The sequence below is a fragment of the Anoplopoma fimbria genome, chromosome 21 (genome assembly GCF_027596085.1).
Source record: "Anoplopoma fimbria isolate UVic2021 breed Golden Eagle Sablefish chromosome 21, Afim_UVic_2022, whole genome shotgun sequence".
Classification (NCBI taxonomy): domain Eukaryota; kingdom Metazoa; phylum Chordata; class Actinopteri; order Perciformes; family Anoplopomatidae; genus Anoplopoma; species Anoplopoma fimbria.
The window spans coordinates 9049250-9064482 of record NC_072469.1 but is presented as its reverse complement, the minus strand read 5'-3'; the positions used below and the strand labels follow the sequence as shown (position 1 = coordinate 9064482).

General features: G+C 39.0%; 2 protein-coding genes across 3 annotated transcripts; one reads left to right on the top strand and one right to left on the bottom strand.

Annotated features, from left to right (window-relative positions):
• Positions 1-291: 291 nt before the first annotated feature.
• On the bottom strand, positions 292-2602 carry LOC129110734 (chymotrypsin-like elastase family member 2A). Its single transcript, XM_054622926.1, has 8 exons — positions 2556-2602; positions 2357-2451; positions 2062-2168; positions 1779-1907; positions 1415-1551; positions 922-1067; positions 467-616; positions 292-359 (listed from the first exon to the last, which is right to left on the bottom strand). Exons 1-8 carry the CDS (start codon positions 2587-2589, stop codon positions 348-350), a joined length of 810 nt encoding a protein of 269 aa, XP_054478901.1. The 5' UTR covers positions 2590-2602; the 3' UTR covers positions 292-347.
• Positions 2603-4165: 1563 nt separating this feature from the next.
• On the top strand, positions 4166-9653 carry LOC129110871 (Golgi reassembly-stacking protein 1-like). Of its 2 annotated transcripts, none has more exons than XM_054623125.1 (9): positions 4166-4420; positions 4939-5019; positions 6069-6272; positions 6591-6677; positions 6792-6922; positions 7037-7157; positions 7252-7372; positions 7454-7576; positions 7915-9653. In XM_054623125.1, the coding sequence occupies exons 1-9, from the start codon at positions 4355-4357 to the stop codon at positions 8181-8183; spliced, it is 1203 nt and encodes a 400-aa protein (XP_054479100.1). In that variant the 5' UTR covers positions 4166-4354; the 3' UTR covers positions 8184-9653. The 2 variants fall into 2 exon arrangements, with proteins under 2 accessions (XP_054479100.1, XP_054479099.1); XM_054623124.1 differs by having other exon boundaries at positions 7249-7372.
• The last annotated feature ends 5580 nt before the right edge of the window (positions 9654-15233 follow it).

Genomic DNA, 15233 nt, shown 5'->3' with positions numbered 1-15233 from the left:
GTCGTTGTTCTTAATCATCCATCAAAACACCGTTAACAATGTTTCATTCACTGGGGTTTCAGATTGGGAGGTTAGAAAATCAGGATTAACACCATTTCTTCTTCTGTTGGCCCAGTAACCCTTCAACTGTGGCCCTTTAAATGTGGCCCCATTTGTAGACTGGTTGTAAGCAAAGTAGGTTACTATATAGTAAAGTAAGCATGGAATTTAGTCTAAACATAAACCACTGTTGCCACCCTTTGGTTAAATAAAGAACTACAAGAAAACATTTACTGCACGTAAACACATGACTGAGATGCAAATAGATTTTTATTTCCCACTTTCCATTTGACAGGATACACTGTCATCTATCGTGTGATCTAAAAAAAGAAAACATACAAAGAAAATAAAAGTCAGACAACTAAAATATGCAGATGAAATGGTAACATTAGTCAGAATCACGCCATAGAGGTAGCAGGAGGCTCACTGAAAAAATCCAGTCATGGAAGGAAGAGACTCTGGTGAAGACTGTGGGTCTGTTGACTTGGTTGCACATGCCGGATGGACCGTAACTGACAACACCGTGGACTCTCCAGGCTCCGTCTGTGAAACAGTTCAGGGGACCTCCGGAGTCGCCCTGGGACAGGTAGCAACAAGAACAGACACAAGAACAGAGGGTCCAGCTTGAAGACCGTGGGATGAGAAGTGGGACATTACCTCTTACTCAGCCTGATGCAGCTTTTATTTAGCCAGAGATCTACTGGGTAGCATTGTTGTCAGAATGATCAATGAGTTGCCACAAGTGCAGGATCACCGCCAACACCATTTGAGTCACTTAAAGTTTAACTTTAAATTACAGGGAAAAGATAAGATTAAAAGGAAATTTAATACAAAAAACACTTGTGTGGTCAAAAAAAGTATGCACACATATGTTTGCTTTACCTGGCAACCTGATATGACTCCATCCCCTCCGGCACACACCATAGTTCTCAGAGCAATGTTGCCCCACCAGTCATGCCGGGAGCAGACCGCATGCTCCACCACAGGGATGGGAGCCACCTGCAGGATGGCTGGCACGCTACCCGAATCTTTAAAAAGAAGAGAAAAAGGAGTGTATGAATCTTTTTTTTGTTAGTTGCACATAAGTAATGTGCATGGGACAAATTTAATCCTTTTTTTCTCTTTACTTTTTAGTACATACTGCAGCTGACCTAACAAAGTATGTTTATTCTTTTGAACTTTGACCCTCATGCTCATATATCCGCTGCATAGAGGATTGTGGGTCAGAATAACAAGAAAAGCATGCTGGCTTGCATACTACAAAAAACCCACCAGATGCAGTAGGACATCCTGTGCTGCACATACTATGTATTGGGACATACTAAATATTTTTTCTAGCATATTCAGTAGTATAGTAGTATGAGTGCCTTCTTACAGTCCATAAGTCCCCAGCCGGTGATGTAACAGGTGAACCCATGAGGTAGCATCTCGCCAGGCCTGGGAAGATTGGCGATGGCCACGTAGCCGTTGTCGTACACAGGGTTAGCCAGTTTCAAAAGAGCAATATCATTTCTGATCGACATAAAACAAAAGAGGAGGAGATAGTGTAGTACAGTTTTTTTGCCCATCTACTTGTGGAAAGCATTGAAGCCCTGAGGCCAAAGTTGAGGGAAAGTGTTAATTCAGGATTGCTCCCAGTTGTTAATGTGAATACTAGTGATGATGTCCCTGAAATGATCCCCTTGGGCCGCTGCTGTCTTTTTAAAAGGCTATAGTGGTCTGACTTGTTTTTACTTTACCCTATGGCAAGGTCTCCGGTCCAGCCAGGATGGACAGAAATCATTTCCACACGGATGAATTGCTCGCTGCCGTCATACTCATACAGGTTATACTCACCCACCGCCACACGGTACTGACTAGCATCCATGCTGATAGGAAAGTAAGAAACAAAGACACATTTTGCTTACTCATCATGTATCCAGCAGACAAAGAATAGGCATAACAGGATAGGCAGGATTTGTTCCTGGCTATTTAGTGCACTGAATTTGTATTGATGTCAATAAGGACAGTCAAAAACCCAACCTTAAGATACAGTGAGCCGCAGTCATAACGTAGAAACTATCAATGATAGTGCCTCCACACATGTGGTAGTATGAACCGTCATTGTATGAATCATACTGGAGAGAAGCCTGAGAGAAAACAGAGAACAAATACACGTAATACCTCTGTATCGTGAGGTATAGCAGCTCAATCCTGAGCCTATTTAATCAATAAGGAATAATAAAAAATGTACTGTATCATATTGGTACAAAAAACACCATAATTGTAAAGAAACACTGTAAAGGAAATTGTTTTTGTTTTTAAAGTGCATATTAACCTGCCATCTCCAGGTGTTGGGTTTGGCATCATGGCCTCCTATGACCCTCTCATTGTGCACATTGTGGTTGAAGGGTGTTTCAGCACAAATCAGCCCTTTGGTACACACATGAGCATGAACAGAGAGTCCATTGGTGACACTAATAGCACTGAAAATGTCTATTGAAAAGTGTGTCTGTATATTTCTTTAAAAAACTTACCAATACAGGACAGAAAAGCCACAAGCCAAATCATGTTGGAGCAGTGAGGACCAGATAGTTTGCTTTCAACTATTTATATCAATTTGAGATTGAAAGACCTTCAGAAAGTATTATGCAACCATTTCATTACCTGCCAACATCAGCAATCCTTGCAGATAATTCCAGATTGAGTTGGCAATATGTTATGTTGTAGTGAGGAATGGGGAACACATGGGAAAAATGTTTATGTAAAAGTGGTCGGCAACCATTTAAATATCTCAAAATCTACTTTAACTGGTGGTTTTGTTATATAACTACTTAATTATTTAGGAAACTTTAAAAACAAGTTCGCATATCTCTTATCATAGTGAGAAAAGACCAGATGCATTCACACACAGCCAAATTCAACCATAAAAAGCAAACACACATTTTCCTACAGATAACTGTTCAAACTGATCCACAACCACTTAATATAAAAAAAGTTCCACACGCGCTAAAAATATATGACTTTATCAAACACTAATAAAGTTAAAAACAAACAGATTTCAGTGGAAGATTCAGATGTGTAATCCACAGGCCTCCTACAAACATAAATAACTATGTCCATTTAAAAGGGCAGATACATACCGACATTTCTGGAGATATAATTTCAAAAGATCAAATATAATCTGTTAAAATGCAAAGATTATTATCATCATTGTTGTTATTAATATGACACTCTGTTTTGCATGTTCTTTGGGATTATATAAGTGATTTAAAGCTTTATCCTGGGTTGCATAACACATACAGTACCAGTCAAAAGTTTGGACACATCTTCTCATTCAACGACTTTGAAGAATCTAAAATATAAAACATATTCTGGTTTGTTGAGCATTTGTTTGTTTACCACATAATTCCATATGTGTTCCTTCATAGTTTGGATGTCTTCAATATTAATCTACAATGTGGAAAAAATAAAAAATAAAAATAAAGAAAAACCATTGAATGAGAAGGTGTGTCCAAACTTTTGACTGGTACTGTACGTTCTCTGTCAGGACGAGGGGGGCAATCAGTATTCCTTCATCTATCTAAATTAAAACATTTAATTATTTATAATAATAATAATAACTTTATTTATATAGCACCTTTTAAAAACAAGGTTTACAAAGTGCTTCGACAGACAAGCCAGCAAAACAGTGCATAAGAAACAAATCAGAAACAAGAAACAATCAAATAAACAAATAAAATAAATAAAATAAATAAAATAAATAAAATAAATAAAATAAATAAAATAATGAAATAATGAAATAATGAAATAAATAAAATCAAGTGATATTGGTAAAATATAGTAAACAAATATAAGATAAAATACCAAGACCAAATGAAAATGAAACAAAAAAAGCCAATCTGTAAAAATGTGTTTTAAGAAGTAATTTAAAAGAAAGAAAATACATTTATTGTAATGTAGCTGTAAAATGCTGACTTTCTTTTGTGCTAGAATAAGACCAGGAGACATTTCTATTACTATAACATGGGAGATCAGTCATGAATCATTTAACAATAGCGTTCTCCGTTGCCGGGCAACCGCTTGGGAAAACTCAGCTAAGGACGGCTAATCGAACGCCGAATGCTTGACATCGTCACGGCGATCCATCTCACTACGGGTTCGACTTTTCCGCCATCTTTATTGATTAGCCTTGCCTAGCTCTGAAGCGGCTGCTGGCGCTAGCTAGCTTTAAATCAGCCTGTATAGCCTTAAGTAATGACTTCTAACATCGCTCTACCTCAGTGGCATTAAAGTCGGTTTCTTTTATTACTCAGCAAACAACTGTTGAGGGGCAATGGGGCTGCCGCAGAGCTCGTTTTTCTCGGACGGGGGGACTTACAGTGGCTATCATGTCCACGGGGTACGTATGGTGGTGAAGGTTAGCCAGCAGCAGACTCAGGTTAACCCTCATGGTACAGCTCATTATTTGACATTTTAGCTTACTAGTCTATGTTAGTCCTGCACTAAATGGTGCTGCAGTTATGTATGAATAAACACAGTCACTAGTTTTTAATTGGCAGGCTAAACTGCATGTGTAGTAACTCCTAAAACATCCAATGGTGTCCGCCCATGATGAGGTGGCACTTGGCACTCACCCAGACTACTATTTACATTTGCTTTAATTACACTTTAATTGTTCAGAAGCTGGTCTTTGAACAGAACTTGATGCTAAGTTGCCTCATGATAAATGACACAGTTCACAGTTGCATATCAACCTATCAACAATGGTGTGATGTCTCGAAAAGGAGGCGAAAGGAATTCTGGCCACTGCAATATCTTTAGTTGCCACACGGGGGCGACTATAACATGGTACCCTTTATGTCAAATCAGCAGTACATCCATGGGCCAAGACTCATGTGTGTTTGTATCATATTTCAGGTTCAAGAGGACTCCCCAGCTCTGAGGGCCGGTCTGGAGCCCTTCTTTGACTTCATTCTCTCCATAGGAAATACACGACTTGTGAGTAGACTTCTGTGATGCTTAAGTACAGTACCAGTCAAAAGTTTGGACACACCTTCTCATTCAATGGTTTTTCTTTTTTTTTCTTTTTTTTCTTTTTTTCTACATTGTAGATTAATATTGAAGACATCCAAACTATGAAGGAACACATATGGAATTATGTGGTAAACAAACAAATGCTCAACGAACCAGAATATGTTTTATATTTTAGATTCTTCAAAGTAGTTGAATGAGAAGGTGTGTCCAAACTTTTGACTGGTACTGTGTTATGCAACCCAGGATAAAGCTTTAAATCACTTATATAATATGTTTTGGCATGTGCACTTATTACAAGTGGGGCCCCTGTGTATGCTATGACGGACCCTAGTGCACACTATTTACAGTACTAGTTATGAAGCACAGACAGGCATACACCATTAGGGGCGTTAACAACAATGTGTTTGATTTTACAGTTAATGAGGTACTTAGGTTATTGTATTTGGAACAGCTCTCTCTAGCTAGATGGCAATGAGGACTAAATGAGTTTAGAAGTAGCATTTTAACGACTGCAATCAAATCAGAGAAAGTGCACTTTGAATTTTGCACAGTGGATGTTGATGTAAGAAATGTTGTCAACCGTTTATGTGAAAAGGTCAGTTTCGTCTTTTATTTTTTTATGAAACTCAGCTTCAGAGGGATCCTGTTGCAACATGCGCCCAAATAGCTATGTATCCGAGATGTTTGTATACTTTAATTGAAGTTGCAGTTTTATATACTATTTAACGGGACACCAAAGATTAACTTCTTTGTTTTGGTCTTGTCTCTTTAACTCATTTTGGACTGTTTTAAATGAACATTGATGTGTGCTTCTGTGCTGTGTTTTTACTGCAAACACCGATTGACAGCATTTCTTTGGTCCCAAACAATAACATTTAAGCATCAGGCCTGAATTACAACCTGGGCCACATGTTCTGCTTTAATCTCAATTCAAGTTCTTTTACATGAAAACTGGTTCGCCGTCCTTGCGCTGACACAGCAAGAAAAAGTCCACATTTCTCCTGTTTCTCCAGAATAAAGAAAGTGACTTGCTGAAAGATCTTCTGAAAGCCAATGTGGAGAAAGCAGTCAAACTTGAAGTGTACAACTCTAAAACACAGCGGGTGAGGGAGCTGGAGGTCATACCCAGTAACATGTGGGGTGGTCAGGGTCTACTGGGCGCTAGTGTCCGCTACTGCAGCTTCGAAGGAGCCAATGAGAACGTTTGGCACGTCCTGGTAAGTCAAGTCTAGCCTTGATACGGGCTATTCTTTAACTTCTCTGTTTAACTGTTGCTGGCCTGGTATAAACAGTTTATTGTTCTAGCCAGCACTGTAGCCAGCACATTTTCCTTTTTTATTATTTTCTTTTAAGTCAGGAAAATAGACAATGTGCCAGGGTATTCTGACCTTTAAAAAAGTGGTATACTTTTAGGATTGGTATCTCCTAATTTGTTCCCACCAAATGGAAAATGGTGGTTTGTTATTTTCCCACATAAATACACATATTGTAATTTTAAATATAAATGCCTTCATAAGCAGCTTTACCTTTTTCAGGATGTGGAAGCCAATTCTCCTGCAGCATTGGCCTGCCTTATTGCTCACGATGACTTCATTGTGGGAGCTGACCAGGTGTTGCAAGATGTAAGCTTGTTTTTTATTATGTTTAATCCATATAAATGGTTATAATAAGTTACAAATCTTCATGAACAAAATACAGTGCAACATCTTAGAAATTCCTTTCTTTTTGCGTTGCAGTCAGAGGATTTCTTTTCTTTGATTGAAGCCAATGAAGGGAAACCTCTGAAGCTGCTGGTGTACAACACACAGACTGACCAATGCAGAGAAGTAGTGGTGACTCCAAATGGAGCATGGGGAGGAGAGGGAAGGTAGGTTTTATGTCTTTGAATAGCTGTAATCGTTCCTTATCATGTCACCTGTAGTATATGTACTTACACAAGCATTTATAGTCATACCCTTGTTTTGTTTGTCTTGAATTTTAGCTTAGGTTGTGGCATTGGCTACGGCTACTTGCACAGAATCCCAACTCGTCCATCTCTGCCCAACACGCAATCCACTGTGATTGACAGCAGTGAAGAGCTGGTTGCAAGCGAGCACACTGAGGTACGTGTTATCACATCTTTCTTTTCTTAAATGTTCCTTGGTGGAGACGTAGTTTTTTTTCCCATAATCTAAAACACAAGTTCTCTCTTAGCAGGTGCCTTCAGTAGATGCATGTAGCCCCTCTAGCGTCAGTGAAATAGATTTGAATTATCAAATCAAAGGAACTGTGCAGGACATGAATGTACCCTCGTCTACTCAGCGAGCTGTGGACTTAGGTAACCATATTTTAAAAAGCATTCAATTGTTTTCATAGTCTTATTTAGTTGATGTGTTTTCATAAAATGTATGATTTGCAGATATTTCCAACATACCCGAAGCGATGACTCCAGACTTGTCAGACACAGTTTCTCCCAATGACATGGGCCAGAGCTCCATGTTTGCTAATTATGGAGACGATTCTGGTGATCAGTGTAGCTTGGGTAAGTACCTCTACACCCGCTACAACTGATTGAATTGTGCAGCATTTTTTCAATGCCACCCTGCTTGGAAGAAAAAAAAAAAAAAAATATTTAAAGCCAGCTTTTGTTTGCACGTCTTGCATGTCTGGGTTCATTTAATGAGTCAGTTGGTCAATTATTTTTCTACTTATGGCACTTAATGATAGTTCTCACAAATTATATAAATATGAATGTGTGTGCAAAACAGCTAAAACAGCAATAGCAGCGTATTTTTTAAAACGATGTCAAGGTTTTATAAGTATCCTCAGGTGTAACTGTCCTTTAACTGCTTGTTTATGTATGTATTTTTTTTTTTACAGATACCTCATCTTTTGACCAAAGACCTCCATCCCCAGAGAGGGAAGAAGAATCAGACATCCAGGAGACTGAGCAGGAGGATATCATTGACCGGATCACTCACACTTCTCTGAGCAGAGAGACTCTGGATGACCTCGCAGGCCTTGAAGTCACTACAGACAACCTGAGTGACACGAGTATCCCAGAGGTGCAAAATACTAGTTCTGAGCCCTCAAGCTCAGTGAATATTATGGAGGAAGAGACGGCTGAGACTGCTGCATCAGATGGTTAGAAAGAGTATAAGAAACCTTTTCAACTCATATCTGATGCTAGTTGCATTAGAGGGGATTCAGAGCAAATTAGGATACATAATGCTTCCTTATGATTGTTAGTTGCATCACTGGTATATTTTTTCAGTTCAATTATATCCAGCTGCCATTGCTGCATGCTGAATTGCACATTTTAGAGAGATAATCTGTTGACAGGGTGATGGTTAATACAATATGAATGTACTCTTTAATTTAGGCATACTGTCTCAACATCAAGCAGGATGAAGCCTTAGTTGAGCCTTTTGCACTAAAAGGCCAAAGGTGAAAAATATTCTATTATATAATATGTTTTGTCTGGTCTCTCTCACTATTATCAACTGCTGAATAGTAGGAAACGCTGTTAGAAAAAGAAAGTTTGCGCTGGAGTTCACACAGATCCATCATGTGGTTTTTATTTGGGGTGAATGTTTTTATTTTTGAGTTTGAGATGAGTACATGTGAAAAAGATTTTTTTATAATCTCAGGCATTTACCATTTAAGCCTTTTTGCCTTGTGTCTCATTTTAAAAACCCGCCTTTCTTATGTGTAGGTTTGACTTTTGTTTGGTGTAAATGAGTGAGCCATGTTTGATTCAGCTCTCTCATTGTTTTATGTTTCTTCTCTTTATATAGATTTTAATTCAATTATGTTTCTGATTTTTATGGATGGACAAAACTATTCAATTATTTATAAAAAAAGATGCTCAAGATAAACTTGCAGAATTCAATTATTTTCCTCTATTGGGTTGTATGCATGATTATAATGATTAAGTCTCAGCATTAGGTGTGGGGTTTACCCACTGAAGAGAAGATATAACGACAGCTCACACATATCATATAGTAGGATCTACGTAAATTCACTCTCTATAAAAAAACGTTACTTCATGCTTTGAGACAGCAGGTGTCACCAAACACCTCATTATAGATCCCAACCAGGAAAGGTTATGCCATTGCAGCTTCAAAAATTGCTGTCAAATATCATGGGTCTGTATCATATTAGCAATAATGAATGGTGACATGAAGCTGCATTATGTTTCTGCAGAAATCTCATCCTCTATCAACTCTTCAGGGAATTGTTTGTTCGATTTAGCAGAACAGAAGCAGCTTGCATCACTGAGATAAACTTGACAGCACTGATGCTTCACAGACCCAGTGACATGATGCATCATTTGTACCATTCATATATTACAATGCTGCATGGATTCAGCTTTGGACATGTATATGTTTCCTGCTGAGTTAGCTGGAAAAGCCCTCTTAAAAATGTAATCAGAAGCAAAAAGTGGACATAAAATATTAAAATAGAGATATTTTGACTTGGAAACGATGGTTCTCTTGCTCATGATGTAAAAACCTATGTTTGCATGTCATTTTGATATTTGATCTCAACCCCTGAGGATCATTGTGTTCTTGCACATGGGCTACATGCAGCATCAACCATTAATTATAACACACACACACACACACACACACACACATTGCAATGTATTCTCTCTCTCTCTCTCTCTCTCTCTCTCTCTCTCTCTCTCTATATATATATATATATATATATATATATATATTTATTTCTATGCTTTGTAATTCTACATTAGAATAACCAAATATTGGTGAGACCCAGAAACTGCAAAAAAAAGCTAAGCAGGGAAGCTACAGTTATAGAGGGGGAATACGCCTCAATTATTTACCAGGGCCCTCCTCAGTTGAAGGGGGGGGGATGGGCATAAAGGAAGAGAAAAGACTGTGTGGGGGAAGAAACTCAAGAGGGAAATGCATTTGTGTTTATCCAGCAGAGAGTGAGTGGTGTTCGTATGAAGCCTTCCTCTGGCACACCTGTATGTGTGTAAAATGCAGGATCATATTTCTAACATGAATATGTCGCAGCTCAGTAGCTTTAACTCTGCCTACACACTGAAATTTAATAGTAGCAATGTTGAAGTTTTGCAGAGAAATAAATGCCTCAAGCTTCTCAAATCAACAGTACACAGCTGGGTGGTGGTCATGTTTTTTTTTTGTTGTTTTTTTTTTTTACTTCTGATCTCAGTGTGAATTTGCTGTTTCATTGCCTCCATGTTAAGGTTTGCAACATGAAGATAGCTTTATTTGAGGAAGCAGCCGGAGGCAAAAGCCAGCAGCTGCTGGCCAGGGTGAGCCAAGAAGTGAAGTATAAAGGGGGCCACCTCTGGAGAAACATGCTTTGCCTCCATTTTTCTCCCTTTTTCCAAGACCAATTCAAAGGACACTGTGACGCAGATGAACCCACTTGTCAGCTTAGCTTTATCTCAACCCCTGAGAGGCTCGGCTCACAGGCATCAGCATAGCGCCCGTTGCCTCAGCCTGTCGTTGCAGCATGACAAATTGTGAGAAAAAATAAGTAGGAGAATGAGAGAGGGGGGCATGGATGGAGGGTAAGGATGAAAAAGGTATGCAGAAAAACGAGTGAGTAATTGTTTCAACCACAGTGGACACATGTCTACACTTAAAAGTGCATCTTGCTTTTTATCCTCTGATGAATATTCAGGGTTGTCACTAGGAAACAATTAGATTGGCATGCGTGGTTACTCAAGTGAAATAATATTAAATAGTGCATTTCACAGACCCTATAAACAGCCATATGTTGGTTGTTATATGTGGGCACGAATCCCCACCACACTCACAGACTTCTATTTTCTGTTTTTGACACCTTCCCAACCTAATGACAGATATCTCGATGCAATGTAGCCTATATTTGGAAGTACTGGGAGCTGTATTTTAATACAAGTGTCATGCAGAGTTCCTCACAGTGTGCACAGCAGAACCTGGGATTAATCTCAGTATGTGCCGTCTGTGTTACACCACCAATGTACAGGTTCTAAGTACAATCATTCATGTAAGAGGATGATAACTCTGTGGAGCCTGAATACATTAGGAAGTTGTTTTCATCTGCAGTCATCTGCAGGATACAATTATTTGCTCCCAGTAAATATAGCATTTTTTCAGCAGTTTACTCTTAAGTTATTGTTCAACACAAGGTGTAGCCTCAGTGGGAGTGCTAAAGTGAAATATGAACCCCCCAAAAATATATATTTCTATTATTGGGGGTAAAGTTATGCTCTTACTGGATATCTTTCAGTAAAGAGAAAACAGAAAATATGCGCAAAAAAAGAAGGGAAATTATGTATAACAAAGGTCCCTGACCAGACAGTGAATAGGCAACTTTTGCCTATTCACTGTCTGGTTTATGGTTTGGTTAAGTTTAGGCAGCCAAAACTTCCTGGTTAAGGTTGGGGAAAGACTGTGGTTGTGGTTATAAGTGTCTAATGTTGACTTTTGCTGGAGATGGGAAACCAACCTTGACTGTAGATGCTGAATAATTCAAGAGGGGGTTTTAGGTTAGGACACTTTCAGGGCTATAAAATTAGATTTTTAAGCATTTTAATAAATGGCTTGTTTATCTGCTGAAGACAGTCACTCAGGAAAAAATAGTGATGAAGTACAGCTGAGGCTGATAAGAATTCCATTGGTCATAAAATAAATAATTCGACAAAACTGAGACCGGATGATGGCACTCGATGGAGAGTTAAGGGATCAACTTAGTTCTTACTCTTAATCCTTAGTCGGATATGAATGTGACAAATTTCATGGCAATCCATCCAATAGACATTTTACTCAAAACCACAAACTTCATCATCATGGTGGAGCTAAAGGAAGAGACAGGGTATCACCAAAACTAATAGGATACATCGTCTGGGAACCATGATCATCTGTAAAAAAAAATATTGTGTCAATCCTTTTTGTGAATGTTGAGATTTTCCACTGGATAAGAACAACCTTTGATCTCTTGCTGGAGCTAGATGAAAGTCAGGGAATCATCAAAGTCAATAGGATTCATCCTCTGGGCATCATGGACGTCTGTACAAAATGCCATGGCAATTAGTCTGATAGTTGTTGAGATATTTCAGTCTGGAAAGTGGTGGACCAGCCAACCTTTCCATCCCTTGAGCTACGCTGTGGCTAAATACACTTCCAAAAACATCTAGTATGATTATTTTATCCTAAAAGCAGCTGTCCCAGAATACTAAGCTACAGCCCCGTCTGGGTTTGTTTCCTCCTCTCACTCTCGAACACATTTTCCCTGCCTTAAGCAGCAACATTGCTAAAATAAAATATTTAATCCTTTATAATTTGTGCTGGTTTCCTGGTGACAACACAGTAAGATATTAAGCAAATAGGATGCAGCAGTCAATAGAGAGGTTAGGAGGGTGCCCTGCATTATTTCCAGTACTAATTGCCATTCAGCAGGGGTGAGGAGCTGGCCACACAAGACAGCACACATTTTTCTACTGTCAGGATGACCCTGCTGGTGTCAATTCTGCTCCCATCTGCTTCTGTGTCTCCAAGTCTCTTAACCCAAATATAATGACTTCCCTTTTAGGTATGCAATGTTTTTGTTACTGCTTTAAAAACAGCCAAGGCGTGCAATTTTTCAAAATCAAATTGCTTCTTCAATTATTATCCAACGATGATCTTTTAAATGCTTCTCTTAAAGCTGGGGTAGGCAATAATTAAAAAAATAACACATATGCACATGCTTCAAACAGTAACCTGTATACTAGTACTAGTAGTCAGTCATTTTGAACATCATCCTGTGATGTGATCCTGATGCCCTTATATGGTGGCAATTGAGAATTACCATTCTGTTTTCTTGCAAACTTGTGGTGCTGTAAAGCCATTTGCGATGACATACTTTTGATACGGGATTCCAGCGAGCTGCAATATAATCAGTTTGGGCTGCACAGCTCGGCTACATTTAGCTTCACGGTAAACTATAAGCGGGGTGGAAAGGTAATGTTGCTAATAGTTTACCCTTCTGCTAAACGTAGCCGTTAGCTGCCGTAAGCTAGCCGTAACCCTGAACCTTTGGCTACGATTAGCAGAAGGCTAAGCAATCGGCAACATTTTCTCTACAACTCTGTCTTCCCCTTTCTTTTTGGGGTTGCTTTGCAGTGTATGCTGTTGTTGTCTGTTTATTGTATTCGTATTAGTTTGTAGCACTTATTGTATTTGTATTAGTTTGTTGCAATTATTGTTTTCGTAGTAATTTGCCTCTGCACTATACTTTTGCTCTGGTTTATGCTTTTAGATGCTTGTTTAAGAAAGGAGATGCTCTTATGACTTCTGGTGACTAGTAGTTCTCTTGAATACCTATGTTGAATACACTTCCTGTAAGTCGCTTTGGATAAAAGCGTCTGCTAAATGACTGTAATGTAATGTAATGTTGCTACTGCTGGAATAGCAACGTTTCCTGCAGGATATTCTGTGTTTGATTAAGACTTTCACCATCTGCAGGGTATTCGTAGACCAGACAACGACAATGCCCTTGCTCTGAAATGACCTGTGATTGGCCAAGGTCTCTTTTCACATTTTAGATTTTCTAAAGCCTGAAAACAGAGCCAAGAGGGGGTGAAGAAGTTTACTTTCCTCTCAGAACACTTGCATTAAAATATGCTGAAAGGTTATTTATGATATTTTTTCCCAAAAAATTAATCAACTGCCTTCCCCAGCTTTGTGAAAGGAGCCCGATGAATTTGATATTTAGCCATTAGCAGTTTTCTGACGGATGCTCTTTACATTTCTTTTTTCAAATAGTTTGTAACGTGGCAAATCAAATATAAGAAATATTGCTCCCCTATTCCCATCGAAAGGCTGCTTCTTTCAGCCTGGCAGAGGGAAAACAAAGATAACTTTTTCATTAAACCGAGTGCTCAAAAAGAATCAAGCAACTGCAGTTTTCATAGAGCCGGCAGTGTTTTTTCACACCCAATTTTTCACTTTTATGTCACACTGATCAGGAAGCACTTTTGTTCTGTGGAGAGGCAGCAGATGAGACAATGGTACAAAGGTTTGGCTCAACCTCTCACAGTGAATATGAGTGGATGGGGAAACACAATTCAGTAGGTTCCCTTCTGTTCTCCTGTGTCTGTGACACATTCACCACCACTACCCAGGCATATAGTAACATGCACACAATATTTCATGCAATTCACTAAGAAAAAATGTAGTTTAACTACAGAAACACTCGAGTAATGTTTTTGTCATCTAGAAATGATTAGGGTCATTGTGAGGCAGTAGCACAACACAGTGTAGGTGGTTGGCAGTTTTCAAACATCGCAGCTGCACTGCTACAGACATATAATTATGCTCATTATGCTGTCCTATTTCCATAAATCCTAGTTATGATGTCAGTGTTCCAGAGCACATCCAACCAAATAAATGCTTGAGAATGGCAATATAATTTTCACAAGGCATTCTGCCTCAGATTGTACCAATTATCCTTTGTCGATGAACAAAATCCTTAGTCATGATTTATCATCCACTTACACAGCCAGCCCAATCACCTATTTCCAATTCTAGCTCCTTCAATCAGCTTTGGTTCTGCTCTGCATGTGCATGTGTTCATAAACAGATGATGATGTCTGAATTTGACAACGCGGTGTGGGCAGCTTGCGTCATTGTCAGGCCAGAAAAAGCACTGATCTACCTGATAGCTCCGAAATGGGGCCGGTTTCTGCAGGGTGGCACTGTCCGTATTGTGGAGGGGAATGAACTACGTCAGCTTTTCAGAGCAAAATGGAGGCACCTTCCTCATGGAGCCTTGGGGAGAGAGGGATTAGAGGGAGACGGTGATACAAAAAACAGATAAAAAAAATGTAGAAAATGATTCAGATGAGCTGTTGGAGTTGTGCAAGTACGTCAATACTCCTAATTTGGTCGAGTGTTATATCTAGACTAGAAGGGAACATAACTGCAAATATGATTTTGATGGATTCTCTGGCAACAAGAGTGTGGATTTTCTGCTCTGTTCAGTCAGCCACAACGTAATCAAAAAGCAGAATATATCAATAAATATAAATGACTAATATGAATATCTGTAGGCCAGTGATGCTTATGTAAACATCTAAAGGTTGATAGAGGTAGCGTTTGCTGCTGAGCCTCAGTGCTGTGGCTCTGTGCACACATTATTTTGACAAAACCTGAGCCCCCAGACATGGAGAAGAGTCA

Coding starts and splice junctions, on each gene's coding strand:
- LOC129110734 (XM_054622926.1), bottom strand. CDS start 2,589: ATGATTTGGCTTGTGGCTTTTCTGTCCTGTATTG. Junction 2,169..2,356: donor CCAACACCTGGAGATGGCAG/GTTAATATGCAC, acceptor GTTTTCTCTCAG/GCTTCTCTCCAGTATGATTC. Junction 1,552..1,778: donor ACCGGAGACCTTGCCATAGG/GTAAAGTAAAAA, acceptor TATGTCGATCAG/AAATGATATTGCTCTTTTGA.
- LOC129110871 (XM_054623124.1), top strand. CDS start 4,355: ATGGGGCTGCCGCAGAGCTCGTTTTTCTCGGACGGGGGGACTTACAGT. Junction 5,020..6,068: donor CCATAGGAAATACACGACTT/GTGAGTAGACTT, acceptor CTGTTTCTCCAG/AATAAAGAAAGTGACTTGCT. Junction 7,577..7,914: donor TGGTGATCAGTGTAGCTTGG/GTAAGTACCTCT, acceptor TTTTTTTTACAG/ATACCTCATCTTTTGACCAA.